Genomic DNA, 24,729 nt, shown 5'->3' with positions numbered 1-24,729 from the left:
TACAATTCAAGACTCGCTACTGTCCTGCTGATGTTCACAGCCGTGCCTGGGAAGGAGGCAGCTGGAGACTTCTGCGTGTACCCATGGAGACCCAATGGGCAGGGAAGAAACTGTAGGAGTGCAGGTTCCAAATCTGTACCTCCACCTGTGGACCAGCAGCGCCTTGCTTCCCTCTCAGAGACCCCTCTGTCCCCAGCAGACCTGCCTGAGAACCGAGGCGGGAGGGAGCCACTCCACCTCCTCGCTTCTTGGCACCACACTCCCCAGGAATGGTGGCCTCAGGTGATGAAGGCTGCTGAGAGCTTGGAGCCCTGCTGTCCTGCATGTGTCGGTCCTGCTCTGTTTTATGCTGTATAATTATGTACAGGAGGGACATGGCATCTTTCTGAGTGCATTTTTCTTAAGAAATGTGCCGGTGTTTACGCAGTTCATGGTATTTTCCTACCCTTGCTGTTACTGTCACTTGGCATTTTCTCAATAGGCTTTTTTTTTTTTTTTCAACTGGGGAAGTATTAGTCTTGACTCCCTGCATCCCGTAGTCTGTCCCACTCCTGGCTCCTGCTACAGGGCTCTGACAGATCAGGCAATGGTCTTAGGCAAGCCTGTGGGCCCTGCTGAGCATCCGTTTTGTTGCTGGAGGGTGGTTGGTGTTCGGCTGGTGTTCTCTCTGGTTCTGTGTTCTCCTGGAATCTCCAGCGAGAGCAGGCATTAAATATGCCAAGTGTGTACATCACTGTGACAAGCCATTTGCTTATTGCCCTGTTCCCTTACAGCCAAATCAGCTGATGAGCTATAGCCAGGTAGGTCCTCCAGCAGGTCACCAATCACCCAGTTTTATTTTAGGCAGGCAGACTGCTGGGCCTAAGGGAGAGTGGAAAACTGTGCGTAGGTGTAAGTCTAGAGATTGCTCCATGGCCCCACCACTCTGGCCAGTGTTTTTGTGGGTGTATATGCTGGGGTCCCAGGAGACCTGCCTGATTTACTGGCTTGGGCTCTACCTGTCTGCCCTGGTGGCATTCCAGCTGGCCACTCTGCCACCTGTGCATACAGCTGTGGACATTGCAACCACTCAGTGCCATTAGCTCCTTGAGCAGCCTGAGCCTAGCACTCCCCTACCCTCCATTGACTGGAAGACACCTGGAGTTGGACCTCCCAGTCTCTTGGGGGCTGCAGTTGGGAGGCAGGTGAATGGCTGTGAGGTGCCCCAAACCGGTTGTTGCAAGACAGAGTGGCAGCAATTGACTTGACCTCCAGGAAGAGTGAGGTATCACAGAAATGATGACATCTGGAAGTCTGTCCCCTGAGGCTGACTCGGCTCCACGGGGAATGAGGTGTGCGATGGCTCCATCTGCCAGTCCCTTCCCAGCTGGGCATCCATCTTGGCTTTTCTGAGGAGTTGCTTCTCAGTTTAGGCTTCTGAGCTGGTGACCAGCAGGGTTTCCACCACTGCCGACCCTTGGGGCAGTCCTGGGCTTGGGGCCCCTGAGGGAGGGGCCTGTGTGACCCGGCTTTGTGAGCTAGGTGGTGCAGATGGCAGGCATTTCCCCGGGGTTCCCACAGAGAGGTCCCTTCAGCAGAGACTCTGGAAGAGGAGGAAGTGGGCCTCTGGGGTTTCTTGTCTTAAAAAAAAAAGACAGAACTGTGCCCCTGGCCTGGGTTTAATGTAACACACGGACACAGGGGAATGGATGCTCACCCCTCACTTCCCTCACCTGACCCCCATCAAGTGGACTTCTGGTTGCAGAAACAGTTGGCTCCTGTGACTACTGCCAGCTGCATTCCTGCTGCCTGTGGGGAGAAGCCTGTCACCCAGACCCAAGAAATTTAGAGACAGCCAGAATAGGGAGGAGCAGGGAGGCCCGCCCCATCCCAGTTCCCTTACCTTTGGGGAAAGTGCATCTGGTTTTAAACTGTTAATAAGAGCTCCTGGTTTGCAGTTCCATCACCAGTGAAGATGATATGGATGAAGATTCGATGCTCCCACTTCCTCTTGGTAAAGCGCCCCCAGCATTCTGATGGAATTCTCCAGGAAACGGAGGACAGGTGCCCCTGCTAGTTAGCTTTGTGTTGCTGTGACCTAAAGTCTCAACAAGAACTACTTAGAGAAGGAAAAGTGTATTTTGGCTCATGATTTCAGAGGTTCAGTCTGATTGGCTAAATGCATGGCTGTGGGTCGCAGGTAAGGCAGAACATCATGGTCAAAGAACAAAGGGAAACTGCTTGGTTCATGGTAGCCAGGAAGCTGAGAGAGAGTTCTGCTCGCCAGAGACAAAATATAAACCCCAAAGGCACAACCCCAGAGACCTACTTCCTCCAGCCACTCTCTGCCTGCCTGTAGTCACCACCCAGTACAGTAGTCCTTTCAAATAATCAGTCCACCCAGTGGATCGATGCACTGATGAGATTATAGATCTCAAGATCTAACCCTCTCACCTCTGAACAGCCCTGCGTTGCCTCACACACGAGCTTCTGCACTTCATATCCAAACCATAACACCCTGTTCAGCACCATGGTGTTGCCACCCTGTGTGGTGATGCGTGTCACCACTGTTCAGTGAGCATGTGAGTGGACGTGCCGAGACTGTCTGCCCTGCCCAGACCTGCATGGCGCTGCCCCCTGGGAGAGGCACCAATTCAGCCAGCGTCCCTTCCTCAGTCACGGTGGCACCTCTGATGTCCTAACTGGGAAAGCGAGGACTGGGGTTGTGGCCGGAGCCTCTCGCTGTCCTGCCTAGTCCACAGCCCAGTGTCTGTCATTCAGGGTCCATCCTGGAAAGCAGAAACCACTCCCAGTATTTCAAATAGGGGCTTATTCTAGATTTGTTTTACACAGAAACAAGAACAGAGAGGTGACTCGGGAACAAGGGACCACCTGGAAAAACAACAGGAGCTGCCCTCACCCTGAGGCGGCCAGGACACAGTGATAAGGTCATGTTACCAGAGCCCTGGGGCTAGGGACCCACTGGGAGGGACCTGGGACCACAGGGGCCCATCTGGTAGGAGCCAGAGTCATGAGGAGGCACAGTGCCTGTCACGACTGCTCCCTGTGCAGAGAAGGAGGAAAAGCTTGACCTCCCGCTTCTTGACCTCCAGATTTCTGCAGGTGCCTCATGTTAGCTAACCCCTGCTAGAAGCCAGCTTCCCTGGGAGCTGGGGTGGCAACCTGCAGGGTCAGCCCCCCACAGGCAGCAGGGCAGCACAGCTGGAGGGGGTGAGGAGCAGGCCTGAGGGCCAGCAGCCTGGGCCAGACCCTGTCTGCTCGTGTTATGTCCCGCCTCAGTGTTTATGCTGCTGTCCTGGACCCTGGTGAGGGACCCCCGTGGGTCTTTGTGGATTCTTTTTCCTCAGCCTAGAGGGACAGTGCTTTGGGGAGGTGGGGGGGCTTCATTCTTCATTCCTGGTTTCCTTTGGGGGGATTTACTCACTTAGCTGCCCACCTCCCTACTCCCCTCAGGAAAGCCATGTCCCAGTTCTCTGCACCCTCCTGTTCCTCCCCCCTGTGCCTCTGGTCCTCCACCTACCCAGGGCATGCTTCAGTGCTCGTAAGTGCTTCCCCAGGATAGTTCATTCCAGCGTGATGCCACTGTGGACCGTCTGTCTAGGGAGATGCCATCCACTAATCAGTTTGTATCGTGTTTCCAATAAATTTCTGGAAATTGCTCCTGGTTTTGTGCTCTCCTTTACTGGGAATGTGGCTCAGCTGTGAGGCACTGGGTGCGCACACCCCAGACCTCCACAGCAGCAGATCCTTGTCTCAGGTAATAGGTTAGGCCTGTGGGACTGTGTCCCCAGCCACCCCAGACTCCAGCAGCCTTGCACTACCGAGGGACTGTATCTTCTCATGTCACATCCTGAGTGTGCACAGGTTTCAGGAGGCGAGGTCACCCAGGTAGGTGGCCTTTGACCCTGCACTGCCTAGGCCTGGGGGTAGGAGGAGCAGCAGGCAGACCTTTCCCTAGTAACCACCCCACCGAGTCATGGTTGTGCTAGTCCTGGGGACACATGCCAGGGAGCATGGGATGGTGCATTGAGGGGGCTTCTGTGGCCCAGCACAGGGCTTCCTTGTTGGACTGCCTTCTTGTAGATGCTCTGTCAAGATCACTTCAGGGGAAGATGAAGTGTGGCCCCTCTGTGTCAGCCTTATTTGCTGGACTTTATGAGAGATTAAAAAACAAAAGACAAAAAGACACTGAGTGTCTTCCATGGAGAAGCAGGACATACACAGAGGGTCCTGGAGAAGAGGAAAAGTTGAGATTAAGACCGTGTTGGTAGTGCAGGAGTTCTGGGGTGGAGGGATCAGTAGGCTGGATGGTGGTCGCGGGGGTTTTCATGGAAGCAGAGGTCCCTCCCTGGTGGAATCCCTCTGGCACTTCTACCCCAGCTTGTACTGTCTCCCTCTGTCACTAGTGTTGCATGTCCTGCCTTTCAAGGAGGGCCAGCCCTCACACCAGGCCAGGGCTGAGGGTTTTTGTTTTGTTTTTTGTTTTTGGTACCAGGGATTGAACGCGGGGGCCCTCGACCACTGAGCCACATCCCCAGCCCTATTTTGTATTTTATTTAGAGACAGGGTCTCACTGAGTTGCTTTTGCTGAGGTTGGCGTTGAACTTGTGATCTTCCTGTTTCAGCCTCCCCAGCTGCTGGGATTACAGGCATGGGCCACTGTGCCCTGCTGGCTCCCTTAGTGGCACTTTTATAGGTTCTTTGAGAGATTGTTTTCTTATTCCCAGAATGAGCCACTTTAGTCCTGTGTCAGCCTAAGCCCTCTCCCCACAGAGCTGAGCCTCCTGATAACCCTGTCAGCTTTCTTCCCCGAGACCCCGAGAGAGTACCATTCCCCTCACCTGAGGAGGTGTCCTGCTAGCTCTCATGATCAGACCCTCCTGCCACCTATGGGTTGGATCCATCCACCCGCCCCCAAGGGCCTTGCAGCAGAGTATCCTGACTCAGAGCTGACTGCTGCTTACTAGCGGTGTGATGCTGGGCAAGTCCCTCGACCCCTCTGGGCCTCAGTGTTTTCATCTGTAAAAAGGATGATAATAGCATCCACCGCATAGGACTAAAGAACTCGGGAGAGGTAAGGTGCTCGGGAGAGGGCCTTGCACGCGCGGTGTGAATTGCTTTATCATCTCATTCTCATCTTTCCCTTCTCCTCCTGCCACTCTATTAAATCTCTCCATTCAGTCCAGGAAACAACAGAAATGTCAAACCGTCAAAACCTCTGTCCTCTACTTAGCTTCACTTCCACTCCCATTGGCAAATCTGCTGAAAGCGAGAGGGGCTGTCTCCATTACTTCCAATCTCACAAATTCTTCGACCCATTATAGTGCTCTGTGGCTCCCCTCCTGCCCCTCCCACAGCCACTCCCTAAAGTCACTAATGACCTTCTGATCGCACAATCCGGTGGCCTTCTGAGAGAACGACCTCTTAGCCACCCTCTCTGAGCTTCTCGAGCGCTCCCAGCTGTACTCCCGGATTGCTTCCCAGTCTTCCTGTTCTAACACCGTTGTTCTCCACTCAGTTACCCCAACATTCTGAGATGACACAGACTTTTTTCTGAAAAACACTTCTAGACATACTAGTAGTCACCTGTGTATCCCGGTCATTGTCCCCCTTCACGTTTTCATCACCCCAATGTTTTCAGTGCATATGTACGAATCCATAACCAACATATAGGTTATGGATAGGGTTATGGTTAACAATAGGGTGCGCTACAGGGTCTTGCTGATTTGCCCAGGCTGGCCTTGAACTTGCAATTTTCTTGCCTCAACCTTCAGAGTAGCTGGGATTACAGGAGTGTGCCACCTAACCCTGCTTTTGTTGTTATTGTTGTGTTTTGGCATGGGGGTCTGGGGGCTTCTCCCCGCAAACGAAACCACCTCAGTCCTTGAATCTGCTCATCAACGCTCCCTTACCCCACATTCATGGCAGAGTGACTTTGAACATAGAGCGGTTCCTGCTGTCCCAGAGCAATGTCCCTCTCATGAGCCCATGTCCAGTCTTGTGTGTGCAGATGAGACCCCAGGCTCCTGGAAACCTGGAACACAGGAGGCTGTGGTTCCAGACTCCGGGGCCTGACACCTCCCGCCCTGTGCCATGTGCTGCCACCTTGGACTAGGCCCCTGGTGTCCAGGTGTGGTGGCAGCCACTCTCCCACAGATCCACAGGTCTCACCACTGCCCTAGGCTCCTGTCTGGGCAAGGCTGAGGGTAGACAGGCTGCAACCACAGGAGGAGCATGGCAGTGAGACCCAACCTGAGCTCCAAGTGCAGACAGGCCTGTGTGGGAAGCGGCTGTCTAATACCTAGACTTCCCTGAGCCTCATCTGTACCATTTGGGCCAGTACTGCCACCTTGTTGAGGAGAAAATGGGACAATTTATGTAGAAACTGCCAGGGGATTTTCTGGTACAGTTTCCTGCTCTTTCACCAAAGTCCCAGGACATACCTAGATAGGCTGTCCACTGTGGGTGACCCTCACCCACTGGGGATCCCTGCACCCACCCCAGAGCCAGGTGTCAACAGTGGCTAGCAAGGGGCAGAGGGACTTTGTGTATATTTTGTGGTACCAGGATTGAACCCAGGGGTACTCTACCACTGAGCTACATCCTCAGCCCTTTTTATTTTTTATTTGGAGAAAGGGTCTTGCCTAGTTGCCCAGGCTTACCTGGTCCTTGTGATCCTCCTGCCTCAGCTTCCTGAGTAGCTGGGATGACAGGTGTGCATCATTGCACCTGGCTGGATTTTATGTTTTCTATGGTTAGTACAAATCGCTTCTGTTACTGGGAAAGAAATTCCACACAAGTTGCGTTTTTAAAGTTATGTAAAATAAATGGGAATAGAGGAAGAAGCAGAGAGATGACCTCAACTGTGATAGGGGACACACCCAGTGAGGAATGCCCATCCACAAGCTGGTACACCAGTGACAGACTCTACCATGTCCCTGGTCACCTGGTGTGCCAACACTCCAGATGTAACAAGGGGAGCATGTGGGTTGGGCCACTCATGACGCCTGTGTTCACAGAGACCCCCAGGTGCTGGTTCTCCAGGAAGCCTTTATTGAGGGCCTTCTCAAAGGTGAGCGGTGGGCCTGTGGGGACAGAGGGATGCACACCGCGTGTCCAACCATGAGGGGCTGATGGCTTCCGAGGGGGAAGAGGAGCTGTGGGGACCCTAGGAGCCTGGCATCCCTGACTAAGAATGGCAGGAGGGTAGATGACAGCAATGCCCACGGCCTGGCGGCGGGCATGCTGAGGTGCTCAGCAGATGTGCCCTGAGAAGTGGTGGGGGCGGGGAGAGCTGTGGAGGGGTGGCTCTCGGAATAGCACTCTGGCACATGCTGACTGCTTTGGGCCACAGCAAGACGGTCACCCCAGGTGCTTCTTGCGGGAAGGATCCTGGGTCACAGACAAGGCCACAGAGCCTTGTGCTCGTTCCCACATGTACCTGTGGAGACACAGATGGGCAGGGGTCAGGCAAAGCCAGACCCTGAGAATTCTAGGGAAAGGAAGGTGGACCCACAGTTTGGGACTCCCGCCTCCACCTCATGTACTCACGAGGTCCCAGCTGGCACCATGAGGCTGTCATCTGGGGCCAGGGCCAAGTGCTGTTCCCCCATTGTCACCACTGAGGAGCCCTCCTGTGAAAGAAGAGACAGAGAATCCAATAGAGGATGTCAGACCTCAATGTCTATCTGAATGTCCCCAAGTCTGCCCCCCAAGAAGGCCTGAGGGCGGGTCCCTCTATGGGAGCACCAGGCCCCGGAGCAGCCTGATCCCCATGGACAGGAGGTTGTGCCACTCTCTCCCTGGGCCCCACTTGCCAGCTGCCACAGCCACATGTCCACGTCCTGCTCCAGGCCTCTGCTCCTGCCTTGCCCATGCACGATTACCTGGTAGGAGGTGAAACGGATTTTCCTGGTGCTTCCCACCCCACTTGACGAATGGCCTTGAACCTGATCCCCAGTCACCAGACCTAAGTGGGGCAGCGGTGGGGCCATGATAGCCTCATCCTGTGTGCCGGGCAGAAATCAGGACATGGAGAAGGCCTCCCTGCAGCCTCTGTTCCTGGGCATCACGCAGGCCTGCCCTCCACATCCCACATCTGAGGTTCCTCTCACGGGTGCTCACCTGAAGGCCTGCCCCAGGGCACACGAGGGACACACACCTCAGCTTCCCACAGGGTGCCCACCTCCCTTCCTCTGTGAGGTGTTGAGTCTGGCCTAAGTTCAAAGCGGGGGAGGAGATCCAGGATGAGGGCTCTCCACCTACGTTGGCCTGTGCAGAGGCTGTGCTGCTGACTCCTGTGGGACTCAGTGAATATTTGCTGGTGTCAACAAGTGGGATCAGGGTGGGAAAGTGGCAGACGCAGGGCCAGGAGGTGGGTGCAGGGCTGGACACCACTACTGCATGATGGGGAGGGGGGATTTGTGGTGCATGCCCTCCTCTCATAGCTCTGCCTGAGCTCTGGGTGGCCATGGTACCAAAGAGAAGCAGGCCAGACGTCTAAGGGCAGGCCTTTGCCCAGTGAGCATCCCTTCCTGGGGTACTAATCCTGCCCACATGGGATGTGCCAGGGCAAACTGTACCAAGCAAGGGACCACCAGCCTACACGCAGCTTGCCCTGCTGCCCTCCAGATCAGTCCCCTCAAAGTACAAACACTACTCTGGTCTCCTTGTTCCCCTGATCCAACACTTGAAGCCCTGTTGCCTTTAGGACAAGTTCTTCCATCTTGCCAGCGCTACAGACCTGGGCCCTGAGGGCTGCTTCGCAGCCTACCACCTGCCCACTGCCTCCCCTGCCCTGGCTCAGCTCTCACCAACCTCAGCCACTTGTGGTCCAGGCTGGTTCGAGCCTTCACGCCCTTGCTCCTGCTTCTCCCTCATCGAGCGTGCCCTCTCCACCTCCCTTTCTAACCCTCACAAACTCCTGCACCAGCTTTAAACTCAAATCGCCCATAACCTCCTCCAGGAAGCCTTTGTTGATTTTCCCCCTGGTCGGGATTCTTCTGTTATCCTCCCACAGTTTCCTGTAGCTTCTCTATCAAATACCGAATGTCACAATGTGGGAGCTGTGGATTAACTCGTCCGAGTCCTTGGCTAGACCACACACTCTTTGAGGCAGTGACTCCATCCTGCCCTTCTGCCAAAACCTGAGACAGAATAGGCACTCAGTAACTGTTGAATGAAAGGTCAGCCGTGTGGGTCTTTCTCTGCGCATCTCTACCCAACCCTCACCCCAAACACATCTCCAGCTTCCAGGCTGTGACTGACCAAAAGCTCAGGAATTCCTAGCAGCAGGAAAACTGCAGATGCTCAGGAAGTTGAAAGCAAAGAGAGCTTGATTGGAAGCATGAAGTCTCCAGTCACAGCAAAGCCATTGCTCTCTGAGTGATGGAGAAGGCAGCATTACCTGTGTCTCATAGGTGTCCCCAAACAGGTTGATAGATGTGCCTGCCTGCAGCTCCCTGTGGTGGCCATCCAGCCAAGCCTTCAGGGACATGGGCTCCATGATGGATCGTGTACTCAGAGGGAATGGCGGCTCCTTCAGCAGCTGGTCTGCACCCAAGGTGTGACTGTGGTCAGTGTCCTCTGAGCTCAGCCTCCCCAACCCCAAAGGCCCAGATCCCAGAGGCCCCAGCTCTCAATGGCTAGATCAGGTCCTGGATCCAACTCAATTTCCAGTAACCACCTGAGGGTACCATTCAGTGCCATCTTCCACAGTACCGTGAGTACTGGGCAGAGTACTCAAAGAGAGACTCCTGGGACCCTGGGCCAAGACCCATCCTATTGTGGAAGGGGTGTGAGGGAGAGAGATGGTTGCCAGTGGCCTCACCAGGGTTGGGTTTTCCTGTTCTGTACTGCTCAGAGCGGAAGAACCTGCAGGGACAAACAGGGAGGAGAGAGGAATGGCGGGCATTCCTGCTTGCATAGCCTGGGAACACATACACCATACACTGTTGGGTGCAGCCTCTCACAAACTTGTATACCCACCCTCCTTTCCCTCCCAGCTCTGTGGGGCAGTCCCTCCAGTGGCTCCCTCCAGCCCCAACCACCCCCAGGAGGGGAGACTTTCTCCCTAATTCCCAGGTATGATGGCTCCAGGTCAGCAGTGCTCATGTGGAGTCCCAGGACAGCGAGGGCTGGGGGCTCACTCTTGGATGATGGGGGCCAACTGGGTGCCGAGATCCTTGCAGTAGAACCACTTCTCAAACAGGACATCCACGGTGTCCCCCACGTAGTACCTGCCGAAGCAGAGGACAGGCACCCTGGCTCCCCATTTGGGCAGCCCCAGGGCAGCCATGCTCAGGCCTGCTTCTGCTTGTGGGCTTCAGGGCCCTGGCCCTGCAGAGCTGGGCTGCCTGTTTCACCTCTGTCAGCGCAGCCTTGTGGGCAGTGCTTACATACCTACACCTGGCTCCTCAGAAGCACCAGTGTGCCCCACCAAGAAAGCAAATAGAGCCCTGAGACACAGGGAAGCTGAGCAACTTACAGGCAGACTTTTGACCTTTAATAAAAGCTGGGGACTTGACACTAAAATGCCACTCAAAAAAAAAGCTACTCCGAAGGCCTGAAAAGGCACTGAAGTCCCACTATGAAGCTTTTTGGTGGCCAGTTCCATCCCAGGAGAGAATTTAGGGTGCCTGGTGGGTAGATGCTGTGTGTATCTGTGAACCAGCTCCCTCAGCAGGAACACTTAAATCAGGCAGTCTTAAAAGCTTAGAAAGCATCTAATCCAGGTGTGTTTTTCCCAAAAAGGAAGCTGAGGTTGAGCCTGAATCCAGGGATGGCTGCCTGCAGTGCTTAAGGTCAGAGTACATAGAAACTGCAGCGTCCAGCATGCAGAGATGTCCCCAGATGAGGACTTCTTGTCCTTCAAGGGTCATGGCTGTCTTTGAGAACCAGAGCAAAGCTCTGAACCTCTTCCCCAGGGAAGGCCACATGCAGGAAGTCATCCATGAATCTTGTGTGGGAACAGAGTGATGTTCGAGCCTTTAGACAGGGAACCTGGTCTTCGGACATCCCGGTTGTATATCCACCGGTTTGAGAATGCCTGATTCACGTGGTACCCTGTTCCAGCTCACTGCTCAAAGTTCAAGACTCCCACCCCTATCCTGCTTTTCTCGAAGAAGCTCCTACTGATCCCCTTTGATCTGTACCATTATAAATAAAGCAAGTGCGGGCCCCTTCCTTTGTTAGAAGCCATACCTCCCTCGTCGGCCTAACCCATCACTGTCCCTGCTCTTTATTTGCTTTTTTATAAATATTTTTTAGTTGTAGGTGGACCCAATAACTTTATTTTATTTTTATGTAGTGCTGAGGATCGAACCCAGGGTCTCATGCATGCCAGGTGAGCGCTCTACCACTGAGCCACAACCCCAGCCCATATACCAGCTCTTTAGATAAATTTCTAGTCTGTGTGTTGATTTCACACTATCATTTTCTTAGCCTTTACTTTGCAGCTGGCCCATTCCTCCAATGGGATCCCAGTTCCTCACCTGCACAGGACGTGGGTGAGACCCACATGTATGCATACGCAGCCTTCAGTAGGTCCCTCCAGCACCTCCCCCCACTACCCTGCACAGCTCATCTGTGCTAGGGACATTTGTTAATTGAATGCACTAATCCCTGGGGCCCTAATCCCCAGGCCCAGTTCCTGGGCCAGGCCAGCTCCTTTAACTCCCACTGAAAAAGAGAATCTGTCCTGCTGATGGAGATGGTTGACAGACACAAGGCATCCACTCACCTGGAACCCTGAAACCTCTCCTGCGATGGAGCTGGCCACCAGAAAGTTTCATAATGGGACTGCAGTGCCCTCCAGGAATCGCCTTCAGAGTGACATTTTAATGTCAAGTCCCTGGCTTTTATTAAAGGTCAAAAGTAGCCAGATGAAATCCGATATTAAATTTGCTGTAAAATGTTATTGAGGACACTGTCCTCTCCATCATTGAAGACTCCTTCTAAAAAGTCCCTTGGAGAAATTCCTTCTAGAATTTAAGGCCAGGGATCTGTCTGTCCAATAGACTATTTCAGTAGATTATTATGAAGCTATTAATATTGTATTTTTTGAAGAGATTTAATAGTACGAGAAATATTTATGAGTTTTTTAAGTACAAAAACCAAAATTCAAACCCATGCAGGCAATAAGACTGCAATGTTGTCAGGTAGAGATATGCACAGAAAAAAAGATGGAAATCTAAATGCTTCTCTAAGTTTAATTGGGGATGATAAACACTACGTCCCTTCTGCTTTTGTCTGTTTTGTTTCTTGAGATATAATTCATATACCATAATGTTCATCCTTTTAGTAACAAGTAATTTTTTTTTAAAGTTTCATTCCTGTACTTTTCCAGATTTTGAGTGAATGTGCATGACTTAGGTAATTTGAAGGGGGAAAATAAGGGAGTATTTTTAAAAAGATGCCCATTAAAAAAGCCAGGCTTGGTGGCACCTGCAATCTCAGCTACTCAGTTTGAGGTCAGCCAGGACAACTTGGTGAAGCCCTGTCTCAAAATAAAAAACTGGGAGTGTAGCTCAGTGGTAGAGTGCTCTTGGGTCCAATCCCCAGTACCAAAAACAAACAAACAGTAAAAGCCCATTACAGCAGAAGATGCAGGCTCAGGTATCCTGACCCTAGTAACTTGATGGGAAGTTTAGATTTTCTTAGTGAAATGCTGGGGGTGTAGCTCAGTGGTAAAGCATGTGCTTAGCATGTGTGAGACCTGAGTTTCCATCCTAGCACTGGGGAAAAGCATTAATTTAAAAAAGTTTAACTTTCAGGAAAATCTTTGGTCCTCTCAGGAAGCTTCAGAGGCTTCCTCCTTCCAGAGGATAAAAATTGGGCAACTGATTAGACCAATTGAGAACCACAACTGTATAATCAGAGTCCAGAGCTGGGCCTGCGCTCTTTCCCTGGGTGTTAATCTTGGCCCTGCTTTCCTGGGGTCTGGCAGGTTAATCTCTAGCAAACTTCCCTTCCCTGTGCCCAGTATGAATGATAACAGTGCCTACTTCCTAGGGTCATCTGGGAGCAATCAATGAATAAATGCATACAAAGCCCCACTGGGTGTCTGGCACACAGCCAAGTGCTAGCCAGCTCTCTGTGTTTATTGTGGATTGAGCTGGGGCAGAGACTGGCCAGAGGTACTGGCCCAGACTAGATCCTGGAAGCCGAGGCTGTCCTGGGTAGAGGGTCCCCTTGGCTCTCCCCCACCTCCCTTTCTTCATTTCCCCCTTCCCTCTGCTGACCTCACGTAGGAAACAGGCTCTGACTCCAGTCAGAGGGTCATCAGGCTGAATGGGCTCCTGGGCCACAGACAACATCACTACATCCATCACTGAACACCCTCCCTGTCAGCCAGGAACTCCATTGCCTCCTGCAGCCCTCCATCCTCTTGGTGGTCAGGAAATGCTTTCTTGCGTCAACCTGGGATCCCTGGAGCTGCACACTCTGCTACTAGCCTACTGTTTGCCCAGCCCCCGACAGGGGCATTTACCTGAGCCCATCTAGCTCGGTTTCCAGCCGTCTCCGCTCAATCACCAGTCCCATGGTGTTGGCAAACCTCTGCGGGGAGTGGGGCACCCCAGCAGGCAGGAGGAATATCTGTAGTGGGGGAGACCAGGTGCCCAGCAAGGCTGCCGTCCCTCACAGAACGTCAGTACCGGCAGCATCCCAGGCATCCCAGCTGACCCACAGGGCACAGGGGGCATTGCCATCCACGCTGGGCCCTGCTGTCTGCAGGCCTATCCAGGGAACTGAAGCGGGGTATGTCTGGCTGTGCTGAGCACTGGGTAGCCCAAAGGAGGGAGTGCCCAGGGACCAGGCAGGGCAGGAAAGGGTGAGGACGACAGTGCCTTAGCCAAGGCTAGGGCAAGTGGCCAGGGTGGGCACCTGATCTGGCGCCCTTTGCCACCCCATCTGCTGGTGTCCAGCCTCACCTCTCCCTGCCGAATGACCACATCCCGGTGTTTCCCTCGCTCCAGTACACGGAGAACCATGTCTCCTTCCAGCTGATAAAACACCTGTGGAACAGCAGAGACTAGGATTCCCCCTGCTCCCCCTCCAGGTCCTTGGCCACTGCCCAGGCCCCGAGTTCTGACTAGGAACCCGGGAAACTTCCCAAAGCCCCAAGGTTTATGAGCAACTCCATCACTTCTGTCCTGTGGCCCCCATCTTCCCTGACTCAGGTCACAGATAGCAGTGGGGGACACACACCTTGCATCTCAAACATGCAAGTGGTGATCAAAATAACCCAGGATGCAACAGCAGGTGCCTGGCTGGGGGCAGGAGGCTGGATGAGAGCGTCCTTGGAGACAGCCAGGTAAGGAGAACCACCTTTCACTGGGCCAGGGGTTGTGCCAAGCACTTTCATATACATTATCAGAAATCTTTACAACTTCCAAGGGTGTTATTAGCCTGTTCTGCAGAGAGAAAGAAACAAATGAACAAACGCAGGCTCAGAGCACAAAGCAACTTGCTCCAGGGCACACAGCTAGTTAGTCCCGCAGCTGCCTTTGGGACTGAGGCCTGTGCACGGCTCTGAGCCTGGGCTGGTTCCTGTGGCCATCGTGATGCCCTGGCATTAGGGGCTATGGAGGTCAGCAGCCTAGGGCAGGGACTGGGGGGCTCCTACACATTTTTCTTATTCCATCCTAAGCCCCCAATTAACATGCTTACTCAGATCTCACAGTGGAGAAGGAGAGGCAGATGCAATTTCTCTCTACAGTTTACACATTGCACAGATATTAAAAGCCCCAGCCGAATAGTTGAAGGACTTTCAATAATAATAATAATTAATAATAATAGTCATAATTATCATGTAAAGAATTAATGGAGATAAAGTTTGTAGTCACAATATCTACTCAGAGAAACCCAGCTGAACAAATTGAGAAATAAAGAAGTTAGAGAAATGCGGCCCCTACACCTGCTACACGGGGACACAAGGCCTCTGAAGGGCACCACATCATGGGGCGTGAACAGTCTTCACAGAAGCCGGGTGTGGTGGTGCACACCTGTAATCCCAGCAGCTTGGGAGGCTGAGGCAGGAGGATTGAGAATTCAAAGCCAGTCTGAGCAACTTGGCGAGGCACTGAGCACCTCAGTGAGACCCTGTCTCTCAATAAAACACAAAAAAGGGATGGGGACGTGGCTCAGTGGTTAAGTGCCCCTGGGTTCAATGCCCAGTACCAAAAAAAGACGTACCTGTGGGGCGTCTTGGGATGTAGGACCTTCTGTGCTAAAACTGGGCATGTCCTGGGTCACACAGGCCACCTACACCTTTGCCCTCGTAATCGCACCTTAGAAATGTGGCCTCAGTAATCAACAACTGTCCCCCCTGCTGTATGCCCTCAGTCAGTTCAGTTAGCCTTTCTGTGCCTCAGTTTCCTCTTCTACAGCAAGGGTAGTATCTGCCTAGAAGGCTGCTGTGCAGCCTGCTTGGGGAGCGGTACACTCAGCACAGGGCAAGCACTGGATGAATCTCTAGCGGTTAACATCACAATTGTAGGAATTGCAAAAACAATGCCAATAATAATAGGATAAATGTAAACATTTCTTGATAGATTCAAAATATGGAATACAATGCAACCATTAAAAATATGCTTTTGTAGGGCCTGGTGGCGCATGCTTGTAACCCCAGCTGCTCGGGAGGCTGAGGCAGGAGGATTGAGAGTTCAAAGTCAGCCTCAGCCAAAGCGAGGTGCTAAGCAACTCAGTGAGACAGACCCTGTCTATAAGTAAAATACAAAATAGGGCTGGGGGATGTGGTTCAGTGGTTGAGTGCCCCTGAGTTCAATCCCTGGTATCCCCCCTGCCAAAAAAAAAATACATATTTTTTGAATATATATGCTTTTGAATAACAATAAAAATGGTAAAATGTGCTGGCCGTGATGGCCCATGCCTGTAATCCCAGCAACTCTGGAGGCTGAGGCAGGAGTAATACAAGTGCAAGGCCAGCTTCAGCAATTTAGGGAGAACCTATCTCAAAACTAAAAAAAAAAAAAAAAAAAAAAAAAAAGAAAAAACTGGGGGTGTAGCTCAGTGGTAAAGAACCCTTGGGTTCAATCCATAGTACAATAAAAAAGGGAAAATGCTAAATTTATAGTTTTTTTTACAGTGTTGGGGATTGAATCCCCAGAAAACATATTTCTTACATCTTCTACGATAAACAATATTTATTTTCATTATTTAAAACAAGTCATACACCTGTAATCCCAGCAACTCAGGAGGCTGAGGCAGGAGAATCACAAGTTCAAGGCCAATTTGGGCAATTCAGAGAGGCCCTCAGCAATTTAGCAAGACCCTGTCTTTAAATTAAAAATAAAGGGCTGGGATTGTAGCTCAGTGGTTAGGTACCTTTGGGTTCAATTCCTGCTACCAAAATAAATAAATAAATAAATAATAAAAAAATCTTAAAAAGGATGCTGGAGATGTAGCTCAATGGTAGAGCTCCCCTGGATTCAATCCCAAGTTCAACAAAAAAATAAGAATAAATAAATAAAATCACCCATAAACATTATTGAATACAAATGACACAAAAACCACTTCTAGGGAGCAATTCGGCATGTCCCATCCCCCTCACCAAGTTGAGAGAAAATCCTTGTATGCATCTTTCTCAGGAAGGGAAGAGGGAACCTGGAATTCTGGGGAGGGGACTGTTATGGTTTGGATGTGAGGTGTCCTCCAAAAGCTCACATGTGAGACAATGCAAGAAGGCTCAGAGGACAAATGATTGGGTTGGGAGAGTCTTAACCTAATCATCGAATTAATCCCCTGATGGGATTAACTGAGTGGTAACTGGAGGCAGGTGGGGTGTGGCTGGAAGGAGCAATTAACTGGGGGCATGGCTATGGGGCATACATTTTGTATCTGGAGAATAGAGACTCTCTCTCTCTCTCTCTCTCTCTCTGCTTTCTGATAATGTCAGCTGCTTCCTCTGCCACACTCTTCTGCCATGATGTTCAGCCTCACCTTGCACAAAGGAATGGAGCCAGCTTTCTATGGACTAAGACCTCTGAAACCGGGAGCCCTCAAATAAACTTTCCTTCCTTTAAAATTGTTCTGGTCAGATCATTTAATCACAGAAGCAAAAACGCTGACCAAGACCGGGGCCTAGTCCTCAGGTCCTGAAAACATCAGGGGAAGGTGGGAGGGGGAGTCTGGAGGGATGTCTGGCTCAGATCCAAACCATCTCACTGAGCAAAAACAAGAAGGTAGTGGAGTTTTCCTCAGTCTTGTCCCCTACCCAGAGGCCTGTCCTGTGACGAGGGGCAGGTCTGGCCTGGAGCAGCAAATCAATCACTGACAGCAGAAAATCTCAAATGGCTGTAGGCAATCCCGAAGGAATTATGCTGGTTTGGAAGGAAGTGATGTTTGGGGTGTGGTGTTAGCTGGAGGAGTAAACTCTGCTGGCTCAGGAGATATTACATAGGGCCTGGCTTCACGGCCTGGAATATCTATACGAGGTGGCCAGACAGCGAGCAGGCGAGGTGAGGACCCAGCCTGATAAGCACCTGCTCCACACACCCTGAATCCTTCCACCATTGTCCCACATGCTGCCAGGGAAGCCTCAGAGGTCACATGATGCATTTGTCCAAGATCACGTGGCTATAAGAGGTTCTTCCTCCTCTCACCTGCCTGCACCAAGGAAAGGGGTGGGTAAGTGGAGTAGGAGTGTGGGAGATATTGGGGAGTTGGCACTGAGGAAGTCTGTCCCGGCCACCCAGAATGCTGTTGCAGGGGCGCTCCATCAGGGAGGAAAATCTGGCTCAGTCAGTAAGAGGTGTGATTTGGACTCAGGTCTGAGTGATTCGGACTCAGGTCTGAGTGATTCTTCAAGCTCTAGCTGGGTAAGAACAACCATGGACAGAGAGCATACTGACGCTCTGCCCTGAGGCCACCAGCGGCCTATGGCAAATGCTGTACCCTTCCTGCCTACGAAAGGTGGGGGGCATGCCATCACAAAGCTCATCTCTCAGCACCAGCTGGGTTAAGGGATGGCTGACTCAGGCCCTCAGTGGACACCTGTCTGCCTGAGCTGCTTGGAGAAACCACAAAATGGGTCTGGGGCAGAGGTGGCAGGGGATTAAAAAGGGAGAAGGGAGGGAGCCAGACAAGGAGACAGGAGGGGTGGGCGCAGAGATCAGAGCTAACAGGTGAGCGGAAGCTGCTGGACTGTGAGGCTGTCCCAGGCAGGCAGGACTGGCCAGCCTTGCCTCCCCACCACAGCCACTCCTGATCTGACCCTGCCTCCTCTCCGAAGGTCTGAATTTTCCTGTTGAGTTTTTCCATAGAGGAAAACGTCCAGGGAGGTGTGTCTGTGAGGAAGAGGCCCGGAAAGGGCAAGCCCATGGAAATGTGGGGTCGGGCTGATTCTGCTCAGCCAAGGCTGCTCCCTGCCCACTGCCCCCTGGCCCATTGTCCTGGGGGCCCAGCATACACACTAGGTGCTCACTGGATGTCTGCTGACTGAGCAGCTCTCCAGGGCTCACTCACTGCAGTCCTGGATTCTCGGAAGAGGCCAGCAGTGGGGTGGGGGCGGTCACCAAGCTAGACTTTGCAGCTCAGACCCTAGAATCAGGCTTCCCTCCAGATGCTGGAGGGCTCTGTACGGATCCTTTCCCACTGGAGACTGGTAACTGGGATCCTGTCGGGGACTTTTCCCACGAGGGCCTTCTTTCTCTGTTAATATTACTGTCGTTTACCTACTTTGGGATAGGTAGCAGAGAAACAGTTCAAAATCCAAGGTACAAAAGGGTATTCAGTGCAACCCCTGCCCCGAGTCACATAGCTCCTAACCGCTGATGTGTCTTGCACCCTCTAAGTAAGAAAGGGCCACCCAGCCCCACTTATTCCTCAGCACCAGCTCCCCAACCTCGCCCACCCCTCAGTCACTTGCCCTTCCTCCTTCAGTCCCCTCCCCACCTCCCCACCACCATTCACCCCCTGGATTTTGCTCCCTAGCTGTAGGAGAGGGAGAACCTGGCTCCTGGGATCAGATGGGAGAACTAGGTTTCCTCTGTGCTTGGGCCTCATTTTAGAGGCCAGCTTGTATACATTCAGGTTTGGGGCAGGGGACCAGGCATCCCACCTGGAGCATGGACAGCCAGTGTGTCTGGGACTGGATGCTCCACAGACAGAGCCTGTCTCGCCCGCAGGGCTGGGCTAGTCCCTAGAGCTCCTCCTGCAGCGTTTCCTGGCTCCATCTCAAGGATGGGGCTGTCCAAGGTGGCACCTGTGAGTGAGGTGGCAGTTTCCCCCTGTGATTTCAGTATGTCCCTTAGCAGTCTTGTCTCCCGTCTTCAGTCCACAAGCTCTGGCCCTGATGCAGGAAGTACCTGTTCCCCCAGGGGCAGTGTTCCTGGCCCAGACATGGGAGGCGAGTCCACGGCCTACCTCCTCTCCTTCCTCAATGTGATAGTCCTTCCTGGTGTTGGGGCCCCCGACGAACATGATTTTGAGCTGCTCCTGGTGCCTGCAAAGGAGTGGTAGGGGAGGTCTTGGACCAGGTCCTGGGAGAGGAGACTGTGGTAGGGGAAAGGGGTCCTGGAACACCTGGGAAAAGGAACAGATACCTGCCCCCACTCTCATCCTCATTTGTGCTATGTGCACCTAAGTGTCTGAGTGTACGTGACTGTGTGTCCCTCTGTGACCTAGCGGAGGAAGAGCAAGGCAGTGGAACCATGACGTCATCACCCAGCCTCCCTGCTCAGGATCTCCAATCACAGGACAGCAAACTAGAGCCCATGTCTGATTGTGGGACCCTCTGTTCCCCACTGGCTAGAGGCCTGACTCAGGAGATTGCGACATCTAGCAGGGGCCTCAGACAGCCCTGAGTCAGTGTGGCATGAGGTTAGAAACAGGAGCTGGAGCCAGCCTCCGGGGATCAAGTGTGGTCCTACATCCAACCTCGGGCAAGGTTGCCTAACCTCTCTGGGCCTCAGATCTGTTATCTGTAAAATGGAGAGATAGCTTTTGCATCACGTTTAAATGGATTACATGAATTCATTTTTAGAAGCTCTCAGAACACAGTGCCTGACACATAATAAGCACTTCTTAAGTGTTTGGTAAAATAAACTGAATGTGACCCTCTCACTTGACAGCTGACTGTTCAAGCTTGCTAAAGCTCAAAGAGGGTCATGCAGCCAGGGAATGACAGAACCTGGGCCCAGGCCTGGATTCCCTGACTCCCAGGCTGGTACCCTGCCCCTGGTACCACTGGTGTACGCTGTCAGCTGTTTGGAACTTGATAGGATGCCCAAACTCCTCAGCCTGTCTACTATTGGCATGGTGTCACCTTTCACAGGACTCTGTACCTCCTGACAGCAACACACCCACCTTCCACCTAGGGTCTACTCTCCAGGAATTAAATTAAGCAGCGATCTGTGCCCAGGTGGGGGTCCAGGGGCTTAGGTAGCAAAGCAACAGAGAGCAGGGGTGAGGGATTTCCCGGGGAATGAGGGGGCACAGAAGCCAAGTGCAGGGACCATTTGTGCTATTTCTGATCTCTGCAATGGAAAGGCTGACTGTATTCATGATGAGATTTGACGGCATTGGAGGGGTTGAGGGGATCTGAACCCCCAAACCTAGACTGGAAATCCTCGACTAGTATCTGCTCCTCTGGACTGTTTTCCAGCCCACAGTTGGGGGCACGGGACCTCCTTTATGGGAGACAGGTATTAACAACCAAGAACATAGCTCCATCATGGCCCAAATGAACAAATGGATAAGGTTATTGGGCAGGAGGAGGCTGGCATGCGGCAGTTCTGAGCTTAAAGAACCTAAAGCAGGTTGGAGGAGTGCAGAGAAGTTGTGAGGTGCCTGGAAAAGGGAGTAGAGGGGTCAGCTAAGTACAAAGGCCCAAGACAGGAAGCACTGGGGTCTTGGTGGGCATGGATGGTCTTGGGGAATGATTTGAGAAGGCTGGATCAGGAGGGGGTCTAGCTAAGGAGTTTGGTCCTCAGAAAATCTTTTCTTTTAAATTAATTTTATTGGGATATAATTTAGATACATATTGAAAGTTCTTGAACAAATTCATTCCAGAATTGTTTCAAGCCATTGATCAGAATGCAGATTATGTCCCTCCAGCAGCTTCTTGCCTCACTGAGGGTGTTACAGGCTGAATTTATCCCCCCTAAATTCATGTGTTGAAGTCCCACCCCCCAGGACCTAAGAGTATCACTTTATTTGGAAATAGGGTCATTACAGATTTCATAAATTAAGGTTATACTGGAGTCCGGTGGGTCAGAGTTGTTTTACAAACAGGAAACATGGACGTGGACACATGGGGAGAGTGCCCAGGGAAGATGAAGGCAGAGATCAGGTGATACAGCAGAAGCCAAGGAAAACTGGCAATGCCAGAAAAGCAGCAGAAGCCCGGGGAGAAGCGTGGCACAGACTCAATGCCAGCCCGAGCAAACTGAAACAAGGGGAAGGCACAGCCCTCGCTCTGACCCCTGCCAGTCTGCCTGCCTTTGCCTCCATCCTTGGTTTGATTATATAACAATATCTCCTACTCCACCTGAACGTCAGCTCTACAAGGAAGGCACTTTTGTCAGTGTGTTTCCTGCTGTATCCCCAGGATCCAGGCCAGCCTGGCAGGTGCTCAGGGAACATCGGCTGATGAATAAAGGGAGGGATGCATTTGTGATGGGGGACACCAGGGCAGCCCTGGAGGATTGGTGGAGGCGTAGGAGGCAGGGCAGCCAGGACTTCCCAGGCTGAAGGTGGCCAGGGCTGAAGTGGAGGAGATGGGTGTGAGATGCTTTTAGGGAGAGAGACTGGAATGAGAGACTGTGGACAGGAGAAGGGGAAGAAAGAGACAAAGACGATAAAGCGTGGGTTCAGAGGACAATAGTGGCAGAAAAGACGAGTCTTTAGGGAAATGTTGACCGCTAGCCATGGTGGTATTGCACAGTGACCAAGAGAAGATGTAGACTTTGGAGTCTGGGCTTGAGTCTGGACTCTGTCCAGCACTAGCTCTATGACATTGGGAAGGTTTTGTTAAATTCCACCTCATGGACTGAGAACTAAATGAGATGATGCCAGAACGCTTGGCATGGTCTCTGGCTTGTCACAATGTCAGTGATTGTTGCCCTGTGGGTTGAAGTACCACTCCAGTGGAGCTGTCTTGCAGGTACAGTAAATGCAGGGAATGTGAGACTGGTCTGGGGGGCACAGGAGGCCAGCCATGGAGCTGAAGGAAGGAGAGGGAGGTGACCACAGGGGAGGGCCTGAGACATCTGTGAGAGAAAGATGACAGTGACCAGTTCAGCCCTGTTGGGTACTGCAGGCAGAGGTAGCCTAGGGAGGGCTGTGTGTGTGTGTGTGTGTGTGTGTGTGTGTGTGTGTGTGTGTGTGTGTGTTCCTGCAAAGTCAGACTCTGGAAAGAACAGTAAATCAAAATCTCCCCAAAGGGGCTGATCTTCTGACTTCCCCCTTTGCCTGTGAGATTCACAGTCCTGAGACCTAAGTTCTATTCTCATTCTGGGGCACCGAAAACCATACTCCCCAAACTTTCAGTTTCCCAAATTCCACTGGCGTCCTTAGGGGACTTCAGAGAATCCTTGAGGGCTGGAGAGCTATTTTCCAGCCCTGGAAGGAGAGGCACCCTGGACATCCCAGGAAGTCAAGGTCACAGTCCTCACTACTCAGTCACAGAAAGAGGAACAGAGAAAGGAGGTGGAACCCGGAACAGCAGGTCCTCACCCTCCGGGAAGCGCCAGGAGAGGTGACAGACCCCTTCTGCAGGCTTGTGGGTCAAGACCTGGAGCTGGAAGGACGGTGTGTGCGGGGGCGTTGGGTGGATGGAGAGCTGGTGAGGACAGGAGACTCACATGAGCTTGTTGCAGACTGGGGGCTGGAAGGAGGCCCTGTTCTCCTCCACCCAAGTCTTCACTCTCACGCAGCGCTTCATGGCCACCAGGTCGAGTCGCTTCCTCCCTGCAGTGTCCTCTGGCAGGTGGGACAGTCGGAGGGACGCGGCTCTGTCGGGCTCGCGGGTTGGTCGCCTAGTCAGCATCCCCGAGGTCAAAGGGCGGAGCGACCCACTACAGCACCCTGCGGCGGGCGGGCGGACCTGGGTCTGAGTCCGCCTGCTCTCTGCGCCGCCCCTAGTCCTTGCCCTTAGGTCTCAGTGCGCTGGGGGAGGGAAAAGGGAGGCCCTTTTTCGAGGCGGGACCGGGATCGGCTCCCCTGACCCAAGGCTCCCGACCAGCCCAATGTCCTGGGGCGCCCGGCACACCTGCGCCAGAAGTGGGAGCCTGCTGCCAGGATCCAGACTCTTCCTGGCCCTTGTCCCTAGACATTCCGTCTGGTTTCTAGGAAGGCTCCAAAGATATTGTAAAAGGGAGAGTTTGAAACTCTTGAGTGTCAGCACGTGGTCTTGAGGTTGGATTTAAGACTCAGTTTTCTTATCTGGAAAATGGGGATGACTGCACAGGCACTGAGAGCTGAGGTGCGCATGGAACGAAAAGGTGCCCCGATTAACGCCAGCACCCTGCGTCCTCACGACTTGACCGAGGTCCCCAGATGTTCTATTACATAGCGAAAGGCTGGCTCCACCGTGCCTTGGGCTCTGCGAGGCAAACGCGCGCAGGCGCAAAACTGCAGGAGACCGAGTGGAGGGCAAGGGACGAGGCCGCGGCTGGAGGACGCGGTCCTCCCCCTCTGTATCCCTGGTGGTGGCACACCCGAGGGGGGACACTGCCCCAAGCGCCAGCGTCGTGGGCAGTTTTTCTCAGTAAAGTCAAATCCCAGACCCATGAGAAGCAGGATTCCCTTCTGGCTGGGACTCTCCTGTTCCCGCTCCACCACCCCTTCCCCTTCCCCGCTCCTTTGTATTTATTTAGCACAGTTTAGCTGAACATTTCTTCTATAGTTTGGTACCCAAATAACTCAAACCCGCTTCTTTATTTTTCTCATCTACAGATAATCAGAGACGATGTAAACAATGACACAGGAAACGCCAAGGATCTGTGATGTGTTGGGTTTACTTTGGGTGTGTGTTTGTTAAATGCAAGGATGAGTGGGTGGGTGGATAAAGGCCTGAATGAATTTACATTAGAAAAAAAAAAAGAAAACCTGCGTTCAGTCCGATGTTCTGTTATGTAGTACAAAGGAAAGAATGAAGAATGATAGTTACCCTGTATTTTAGTTGATGCAGTCAAACAATGTGAATAATTGAGGCCCTAAGTAAAAGTTTTGGGATATGAATTATCTAGAATAATCTTATACATAGGCTAAACTCCTGCTGTATAATCACTGTCAACTATGCCTCTGGTTTGTGGTGTGTAGATAAAACACCATGTTTAGTGTACTGAATAGGCAAACCTCCAAGCTTGGGCGCTGGCCATAAAAATCCTTTCCCCCAAGACTTCTCTTGAAGTCTGGTTTCTCTCCTCTCTTGGAGAGTGAATAAAAGATTTTACAGTTAATTGCTCTCTGCCTGCAAATCTCTGAAGCCTGCAAGCACCACCTCTACTTCAGGCACCCTAATACTGAGGATTGCAGGGTTTCACACATGTTAGGCAAGCACTGAACCCTTTTTATTTTATTTTGAGACCGTGTCTCACTGAGTTGCCCAGGCTGGCCTCGAACTTTCAATGCGCCTGCCTCAGCCTCTGGAGTAGCTGGGATTAAAGCTGTGCACCACCTTTCCTAGTTTGTATGTTTCTTTTATTACTAAGAAATATTTCCTCTTTTTTTCTTTTCACCTTGACCTCAACTTTGATATTAATA

At 52.2% G+C, this 24,729-nt stretch overlaps 1 protein-coding gene across 3 annotated transcripts; it reads right to left on the bottom strand.

Moving 5' to 3' along the window:
- Window positions 1-418: 418 nt before the first annotated feature.
- On the bottom strand, window positions 419-23,065 carry HAAO (3-hydroxyanthranilate 3,4-dioxygenase). Of its 3 annotated transcripts, XM_079109781.1 has the most exons (12): window positions 22,827-23,060; window positions 19,387-19,465; window positions 13,932-14,015; window positions 13,490-13,596; window positions 10,149-10,238; window positions 9,830-9,873; window positions 9,407-9,552; window positions 7,818-7,886; window positions 7,552-7,634; window positions 5,913-7,441; window positions 5,382-5,531; window positions 419-4,230 (listed from the first exon to the last, which is right to left on the bottom strand). In XM_079109781.1, the coding sequence occupies exons 1-10, from the start codon at window positions 23,009-23,011 to the stop codon at window positions 7,363-7,365; spliced, it is 966 nt and encodes a 321-aa protein (XP_078965907.1). In that variant the 5' UTR covers window positions 23,012-23,060; the 3' UTR covers window positions 419-4,230; window positions 5,382-5,531; window positions 5,913-7,362. The 3 variants fall into 3 exon arrangements, with proteins under 3 accessions (XP_078965907.1, XP_078965909.1, XP_078965908.1); XM_079109783.1 differs by lacking the exon at window positions 10,149-10,238 and having other exon boundaries at window positions 22,827-23,065; XM_079109782.1 differs by lacking the exon at window positions 13,932-14,015 and having other exon boundaries at window positions 22,827-23,065.
- Window positions 23,066-24,729: the final 1,664 nt, after the last annotated feature.

Source organism: Sciurus vulgaris (genome assembly GCF_902686455.1).
Source record: "Sciurus vulgaris genome assembly, chromosome: 14".
In the NCBI taxonomy this organism is placed as follows: domain Eukaryota; kingdom Metazoa; phylum Chordata; class Mammalia; order Rodentia; family Sciuridae; genus Sciurus; species Sciurus vulgaris.
The sequence above is the reverse complement of the archived record's forward strand: the minus strand, read 5'-3'. Positions and strand labels throughout refer to the sequence as shown.